The 9,160-nt window shown below is 41.4% G+C and overlaps 1 protein-coding gene across 2 annotated transcripts; it reads right to left on the bottom strand.

Annotated features, from left to right (window-relative positions):
• Positions 1 to 4,362: 4,362 nt before the first annotated feature.
• On the bottom strand, positions 4,363 to 8,346 carry LOC139530521 (putative nuclease HARBI1). Of its 2 annotated transcripts, XM_071327011.1 has the most exons (11): positions 7,963 to 8,346; positions 7,613 to 7,683; positions 7,349 to 7,525; positions 7,197 to 7,258; positions 7,028 to 7,114; positions 6,899 to 6,940; positions 6,657 to 6,830; positions 6,542 to 6,577; positions 5,704 to 6,443; positions 5,496 to 5,607; positions 4,363 to 5,401 (listed from the first exon to the last, which is right to left on the bottom strand). In XM_071327011.1, exons 1-8 carry the CDS (start codon positions 8,118 to 8,120, stop codon positions 6,542 to 6,544), a joined length of 807 nt encoding a protein of 268 aa, XP_071183112.1. In that variant the 5' UTR covers positions 8,121 to 8,346; the 3' UTR covers positions 4,363 to 5,401; positions 5,496 to 5,607; positions 5,704 to 6,443. The 2 variants fall into 2 exon arrangements, with proteins under 2 accessions (XP_071183112.1, XP_071183111.1); XM_071327010.1 differs by lacking the exons at positions 6,542 to 6,577; positions 6,657 to 6,830; positions 6,899 to 6,940; ... (3 more) ...; positions 7,613 to 7,683; positions 7,963 to 8,346 and having other exon boundaries at positions 5,704 to 5,819; positions 5,889 to 6,524.
• Between the last annotated feature and the right edge of the window lie 814 nt (positions 8,347 to 9,160).

Here is a 9,160-nt window from a genome sequence, read left to right on the forward strand (position 1 = left end):
TAGCACATGTTGGACCGCCTGCCAGCACATTTGCACGAGCTTATTTGACGCGTGTAGGCGTTAATTTAGCGCCTGTACCTGCCTACTTTACACACGTAGCATTAAAATGATTGCGTTTTGACCACGTGCTTTATGATCCAAATGGCGTTCCATAGTTAAAGCGCGTGCAAGCAGTTGCTCCCGATGCCACTTGGGTACACTGCAGCATCCACCGAGAGGCTCTTGCTGCCAAGGGAATGCCTGACAGCTTGAAAGACATTTTGGGCAATACAGTGAAAATGGTTAACTTTGTTAAAGCAAGGCCCCTGAACTCTCGTGTATTTTCTACACTATGCAATGATATGGGCAGCGACCATGTAACGGTTTTACAACATACAGAAGTGCACTGGTTATCAAAGGGAAATTGAGAGACGAGCTTAGTTGTATTTTTATTACTGACCATTTTCACTTGTCTGACCGCTTGCATGATGACGAGTTTCTCACGCGACTGGTCTATCTGGGTGATGTTTTTTCTCGCCTGAATGATCTGAATCTAGGATTACAGGGACTGTCCGCAACTATATTCAACGTGTGGGACAAATTTGAGGCTATGATTAAGAAGATGGCGCTCTTCTCTGTCTGCATTAACAAGGACAGCACACAGGTCTTTCCATCATTTGTATGATTTTTTGTTGTGTGCAAATGAACTCAAGCTTACCGACAATGTCAAATGTGATATAGCGAAGCACCTGAGTGAGTTGGGTGAGCAATTACGCAGGTACTTTCCCTAAACGGATGACACAAACAACTGGATTCATTATCCCTTTCATGCCCTGCCTCCAGTCCACTTACTGATATCTGAACAAGAGAGCCTCATCGAAATTGCAACAAGCTGTTCTGTGAAAATTGAATTTAATCAGAAGCCACTGCCATATTTCTGGATTGGGCTGCGCTCAGAGTATCCTGCATTGGCAAATCGCGCTGTGAAGACACTGATGCCCTTTGCAACCACGTACCTATGTGAGAGTGCAATCTCGGCCCTCACTAGCATGAAAACTAAATATGGGCACAGAAAAGGATGTGTGTGGAAAAGGATTTAAGACTAAGACTCACCAATACAACCCAACAATGCAGAGTTATGTGCATCCTTTCAAGCACACCCTTCTCATTAACCTGGGGTGAGTTATTCACAATTTGATGAACAAATAAAGTTTTATATGTAAGATGGCTAAATAAAGAGCAAAATTACTTATTATTTGTGCTCTGGTCCTATAAGAGCTTTGTTACTTCCCAAGAGCTGGGTTGTGACAACTCACACTCATTCTTGTGTTTAATAAATTTATTGAGTGTGTGTGGCAGGCTTACAATGATGGCAAAAAACAACATTTGAGAGTGTGTTGACCCTGGTGCTAGAGGGGGTATGCAGCTGGAGGTTGAATAACTTGAAGGGGTACCGGACTAAAAAGTTTGGTTACCACTGTTATAGGCGAAGCCATTAGAATAAACCGCATCAATATTTGCAGCCATATGATAATTGTCTATCCAGCAGCTGATCTGTCGTCAGTATTGTGTGTTCATGCTGTAAAGGTGAATTTGAAGAGAGAAAGCAGAATCGGGAGCAGTTCTGTCTTCCTTTCAATCCTATCAGTATCGACATCTTTCAACAATGCACTCAAACCGAAATGAGCTGCAAAGGACACATTAACATAGACTGTATTAATGGCTGTATGCTCCTTGCTCAATGGATTTATAACCTTCAAGAAACTTCATTTTTTTACCCCATGCAGTACTTTTGAGATGTTTTGTTCTTTTTGTCACTCCTTGAAGTGATGTCACGTCATAAAGCACCTGTCGGAAAGCTCCATGTGTTTTCTTGTCATTCTGAACGATATGAAAGCTCCACGTGTTTTCTTGTCTCATATTCTGAACGGTATTAAAGCTCCACGTGTTTTCTTGTCTCATTCTGAACAATATTAGAGTGAAGACACTTGTCTACAGATCACTATTCTATTCTTTACAGATCAAAGCCACACAATGTTATTTTACCATTTTAATAAGATATTTATGAGTAGAACATTTCAAGGTAGTCTTTATTATCGCATAGGGAAATGTGTTTTGCAGGCAGGCTGAAAATGAGAAACCACTTGTAAAAACAATCATTAAAAGACTGGGCCGGTTTCCAGGACACAAATTAAACCTAATTCTGGGATAAAAGGCTTGGTCAAGGACTACGTAGGCTTAATCTGTCCAGGAAACATTAAGCCCAATGTGTTTATCTTCATAATACAACGCTTTAATGGTGCCACGAGTAGTCAGTGGTGTAAAGTACTTAAGTAGTACTTGAAAGTATTTTTACTTAAGTTGTTTTTTGGGGCGTCTACTTTACTATTGATATTTTTGAAAACTTTTACTCCACTATATTCCTAAAGGAAATACTGTATGTAAAGGTTAGACATGTTAGTAACAAGTACACTGAGAAAAAAAGGTGGTTCTTCGGCTGTCCCCATAGAAGAACCCTTTGAAGAACCCCTTTTGGTTCCAGGTAAAGGTTAAATAAGTAAAAATGTAACTGCAAACTGGGTTTCACTGCTCTCTGTATCAGCGTACAGAAAACATCACAAAGAAACAGTGGATGTTTCATAATACCCATAAAACCTAGTAGTCAAACATGGAAATGTTTTTGTTTTTTTATTCACCATTCATTTTTTTCCCCCCCTTGGATTTTGAAACCACTTCAAATAAGATCTGTTTCATGTAGGCTTTCCCTGGAGTGATGTTTTGATAACCGTGAAAATCTCAGACAAGGTGACTTTTGGCTGTATTTATCTCTGATTCGAAAATGCAAATTCTCTTCAAAGTACAAAGTACCTTTGGTGGCAGCAGGGCCTGTTCCATGCATAAGCAACATAGGCGGTTGCTTAGTACTCCCGGCCGCTAGGGGAACTCAGTCTGGGTCTCAATTTACTATTGAGAGAAAGAATAGTTGATTTAAATACACTAGGTGCAATTTCTAAATATAGTTGTGCATCAGAAGTTTTTATCTTGTTTTGTCAGTTACAGTACCATCAGTCCATTTATATTTTCCAATGGGGCTATACATTTGGATGAGGTTTTTCTTCTCGCCTGAGTAGCCTCGTTTCACTGGCTTTTTTTAAACAAATTGGTATTTAAATGGATTTAATTGTATTTCTTTTCATGATCTACTCAAAATACTCTTAAAAAATATATATATTATTAAAAAAATAAAACATCTTCATTAGATAAGTAGTCAATCCCTGTGAATACATGTTAGAATCACCCTTGGCAGCGATTACAGCTGTGTGTGTTTTTGGGTAAGTCTATAAGAGCTTTGCACAACTGGATTGTACAATTTTTGCCCATTTCTTTTTTAACTATTCAAGCTCTGTCAAGTTGGTTATTGATCATTGCTAGACAGCCATTTTCAAGTCTTGCCATAGATTTTCAAACCAATTTTAAGTTACAACTGTAACTACAGTAGGCTCCTCAGGAACATTCAATGTCATCTTGGTAAGCAACTCCAGTGTATATTTGGCCTTGAGTTTTAGGTTATTGTCCAGCTGAAAGGTGAATTTGTCTGTTGGAAAGAAGACTGAACCAGGTTTTCCTCTACGATTTTGCCTGCACTTATTTTCAGGAGGAACCATGGTTACGTACATAGGGTTGTATGCGTGGGTGGGTGGTCAAAAGTAGGGGCAAAACAAACAGCCATCAATCTACTGTAATACACTCATTTAAGCAGGCGTCGCTGCGCACTCACGCTTATAAATCGAATAATTGGCACACCAAGTATCCCCCTGGCAATTTCAGACTATAGGCGGCATACTCTCTTCTAACGGCCATCGTGCGTAATGAGCACAAACAAAACACTTTCGTGGCACTGTCACAACATGAGAAGAGAACTGGGGCCTGTTGCACAAAACTAGGATAAGGGATTAAGCCAGGATATCTTGGTGATCCTGGCTCAATTGATCCGTAATCCGGTTGCACTAAAGATGGATAGGGGGCAGGAGGATATGTTATGGTATAAATTACCATGGAGATTTATTCTGTGGAGCTAGCCTGCTCCAGACCAGGCTAAATTCCAGGATCTATTTAATCTCATCCCTAATGTCAGTCAGCAGTCACCACAAATGGAAACCAATAGTTATTTCACTGCTCACTATACATTGTTATCACATATAACTAGACCCACTGTTATTATTTAAACGTTTGTGATCATTAATTTCAATGATTTTGGATAAAAAATGATTTTTAGATGATGTTGCTATCATTAGATAATTTACAGTTTCCCATAGACTATAAGGCTATATATAAAATGATAGAATATTAGGGCCACAGAGGGGAAAAAAACACAAGTCATAATATTGTAACCAGTTGTTTTAAAGGAGGACAGTTGTTAAAATGACAGATGTGGGGCATTTCGTGAAATTGTACTTCAGTATGGTTTCATAAACAAAGACATGCTGATGTGCCAGAATATTAAGTATCACATTGTCATAAGTATCAAAACTGTAAAAACAATATGTAGCTTTTCTGCAGAAAGAACCAGCCTCATAAATTTATGACTTTATCCTTTTTCTTCAGTGTGGCCCTAGTACTCTGTCATATAAACAAATACACATTCCATATGAATATAAAAACACAATGTGTAACATTATGTTCCTTTATTGAATAAGGACAAAACAAAGCAGGTAAACCATCAGCTCCTTTCGAAACTGAAGTCACAGTGACTCTACAAGATGGAAAGCACAGAATCCAAGCATATTATACAAAATGATACATACACATTCAAAGGTCTGTATATAACACACCCTGCATGTCTGCACACTAAAATAAATGCAGGACAAATCCATACACATCAACTGAACAGACAAATGAATGGATGCAGTAGCCTCCCTGCAGCCTTGTATTACACACAGTATACCGCACAAACATCATAAGAGGCCAAATTCGTCAAAAAACGAACCCAAAAAAACCCAAATTCCTCTGCCACCGCAGGACATATTTAACCAAAATTGAAAGCACACATACTAACTAAAATAATTCAACACATATTGGTCCCTCAGCAGCCGACCACTGTCGTCATCAGGGAAGATTGCCGGATTGTCCCAGTCCATGGCTGGTGGCACTCTGGGGGCCCTCTCCTTCCTCAGGCAGGCCACATTGTGGAGGACAGCACAAGCCACAGTAATATCACATGCCCTAACAGGGCTGACCCTTAATTTGTGAAGGCAGTGAAAGCGTGCCTTCAGGAGGCCAAAGGTCATTTCAACTCTGGCCCTGGTCCTGGCATGGGCATGGTTGTAGGCCTGCTGTGCTTCCTGGGGGTCTGTGAAAGGTGTCAGGAGAAAAGGCTGGCAGTCATACCCCCTGTCTCCCAGCAACACACCAGAGAATTCACCTGTCAACACAAAATCTCATCATTACTACCTCATAAACACAGTGATATTCTTGACACAGCCATGATGGTTATAAATAGGGGTTGTGTGGCTTACCTTGTGATAGGCACTGATAGATTTCAGAGGCCCGAAAGATTCTGGAGTCATGGACTGAGCCAGGCCATTTTGCCACAACATTGCTGATCACACAGTCAGCATTGCAGACCATCTGAAATCATAAGATGAGGAATATTACACCAATCAATGCACATCACTGGCAATGCAGAGTGTTCGTCAATGGACAATATCAAAAAGTTATGTTCACCTGAACATTAATGCTGTGAAAGGATTTCCTATTCACAAAATCGGCCTCATGGGCACCTGAGGGGGCTTTTATCCTTATGTGTGTGCAGTCCACTGCACCAATGACATTGGGGAAACCTGTCACACAAAGTAATGAGTATCCTACTATGTGTTAACAGTTGTCCTGTAATTTGTAGATCCTCTTACCTGCAATCCTATAGAACTCCTCTTTGATGTCACAGAGTCTTCTGTGGCCAGGGAAGGAGATGAAGACATCTGCTAATGCTTTGATAGCCAGACACACACTCCTTATTGTGCGGCAAATTGTGGCCTTGTTCAGCTGTTCTGCATCCCCCACTGAGTACAGGAAGGCTCCACTAGCAAAGAAGCGCAAGGCCACACAAACCATTTGCTCCACACTCAGTGCATGGCTCCGTGCAGTGCGGTGCTTAATCCTGGGACCCAGTAGTCTGCATAGATACCTGATGCCATCTGCAGAAAACCTGTATCTTTCATATAGATGGTCATCAGGGAAGGCCAGTGGGTCCAACCGGTCCCTGAAGACCCTTTCTCGCCTGAAGGCTCTCCTCAGCACAAGTGCTTCTTCATCCACCACATCTCGCACGAATGGGCATGCCATTGTCAGAGCAGAAAGGAACACACAATTTTGGGCCTTCATATAGGCTAGTGGCCACACCTGGTGCTGGGGGGGTGGGCAAAAGAGGGCGATGCCTTATAACGATGACTTGGTTGTACTGATTGCTGGGAAAATAAAAAAAAACTTAGAAAGATGCCACCGTCCTGTGTGCTCACAATAAGAGCTCATATGTCATGGCTCACTTGACTTTACGAGAATATACCTAATTTTTATTTTGAGCTGTGTCATCTTCTTGGAGCTGGGGGAGGAAAGAAAAATAATGATTAATACATTTGTGTTACAGTTAGCATACAGTGTACATTGAAGGCATATCTCACCTCCCTCTCAAGTTTTTTTATTTCAAGGTCCAGTTTCCTAATTGTCCTCTTTTTTATTTCGGACTCCAGTGCAAGATTTTCCATCTTTTTCTTCTTGTACTGAATGTCTATGTCTGCCAGTTCTATTTGGCGCCGGAGGTGGTTGCCATACAACTTTCTGATAGCTTGTGAGCTCTGTGAACACAATACAATTAGCGCAGCTGGAATTTGGCAGGATGTGGTGTCCTTTTATTAATACGCACTATGTTGCCAGGCTGGTTTTCCCACTGTATAGCATCTGGGTCCTGTAAAAGAAATTAGATTTTTTGATTTTGATGAGGACTCCTCACCATTGTAGAGTAAATAGTACTTTCACAGTCTTAACATGATACCTCATGCCTTCTGGAATCCAGAGAGATGGTCTCCTCCTCATCATCGTCTCCATCATGTGCTGTTGCTGCTGCACTGGGGCCTTCACCCTATCACATTTAATCGGATTCATATTGAAGCTAGTAGACAAGACATGCCAGGCCTACAGTATGCCTTTGATGGAGTACTCACTGGATCAGCATCGTCTGGTGCTTGTGCTGGTGGCTCTAACAGGAACACAGTGCTGCCAGACACTGCAAGGCAATAGGTAAACCAAAGTCAGACAGTCCAAATTGATTCAATATGAATGTGGTTGTATCCCATGTAGAGATGGAAGGACATACCTTGAATGAAGCGGGTGGCATCTTGGGAGGAACCTATGCTCGTCTCTTTCCCCCCAGGGATCCCCTCTAAGACGGGCCTGCTTTTATTTAGCTCCAAGGCCATGTCCTCTGCTGGGGTAAGGTCAGCCTTTGGTGACCCACCACCCGTGCCTTGTCTGTGGGTATTCTTTTTCACTGCTAAAACAGTACAGACAATGTGTGAGCAGGCACCTTCTGGGTACAATATATGCTTGTGCTTTGTTAAATATTAGTCAGGGACCATACCATTCTGCAGAATGTTCTTGTATTTGATTTTGACCTGCTGCCATGTCCGTTTTGGCCCGTTCATGTTTAATCTACACACACACACACATTTAATGGAGTCACACTGCAAAAAATTACTTGGTATTTTTGTCTTGTTTTCAGTAAAAATATCAAAAAATGTATCATAGCTTTATACAGTGTGATGGAGTTACTTTACACAATTTCACTCATATCTGCAGTGCATTTCAATTAAAAATTTAACCGTTTCATAATTACAGTACAACTGCATTTTTGGAGATGTGAATTAAATATTTGAATTGTAATTGTGATGTTTCAGCGGAGCGGTGAGTGTGTAATTGTGCACTACTTACGCATTCAGGCGGTCTGCAATACTTTGCCACGCTTTTTCTCTTTGCTTTATCACTGTGGCGGTGTTGCCTTTCTTCTTAATTATATCTTTTACCTCCTCGTATGCCTCCATGAGGATTTGTGCTTCCGACGGGGAAAAGTACGCGGCTCTAGTTGCCATGGTAAATCAGTTAATCTGTGATCTGTGGCGGGGTCTATTTGAGTGAGCCGTGAGCGCGCACCTATCCAGGATTGGTTTCACCTGGCTTAATGAATCCGTGTCTGCTCATCCTGGCTTGGTCTTTGTGCAACCAATTAAGCCTGGACGCACATGTTTTGGCTTCATTGAGCTCAGCTGAGTCATTTATCCCGGATGTCTTAATTCTACTTTTGTGCAACAGGCCCCTGGGCTTGTTTGAGTCCCTGTCAGTCTACCCTCCTATTTCGCTACAATGTTCTGCTGCGTAGTCTAAAGCGAACACCTTTGAAAAAATATGTGTATAATGGCAACTATTAAATACAGGGGCGCAACTTTGGTTTTAGAAGTGGGGGAACCTAATTATTTGTATTTGTTTCAGTCGGGTAAACGGATAAACGCTTCAAACAGCCTACCCGACCGCTCAGAGGCATCCGCATGGTCCTAAAGCACACAGTTTCCTCTTTTTGTCTCACACTCCAATGATAAAACTGGGGTGTGAAATAAATTATGAAATAAATTATCTTGGGATCCTGGAGACTGGGGGCTATGCATGTGTATGTCCCATGTCAAGCTGCTCTCTCCAAATTGGTGGCTACAACACCCTTATTTTGCAGCATATTATAACCCTATAGCGGCCCACTAGACTGTGTACAGTAAACTGTAGGCTAATCATACATTACAAGAATGACGCAATTTACCACAATCTGCCACCATCTACCACAAACGGTCACGGCAGAAGCTCAAAACTTTTAAAGGAAGAACCACTGTAGCCATGGTATATTGGCCAAATACCACAAACTCTCGAGGTGCCTTATTGCTATTATAAACAGGTTACCAACATAATTAGAGCAGTAAAAATATGTTTGGTCTTACCCGTGGTATACAGTCTGATATACCTCAGCTGTCAGCCAATCAGCATTCAGTGCTCGAACCACCCAGTTTATTAAAATAAATAATCACTGATCTGACATGACTTGTTTGGTAGCGTTACGTAATATCTCCTTTCACTCTACATCTATCGG

Source organism: Salvelinus alpinus, chromosome 9 (genome assembly GCF_045679555.1).
Source record: "Salvelinus alpinus chromosome 9, SLU_Salpinus.1, whole genome shotgun sequence".
Classification (NCBI taxonomy): domain Eukaryota; kingdom Metazoa; phylum Chordata; class Actinopteri; order Salmoniformes; family Salmonidae; genus Salvelinus; species Salvelinus alpinus.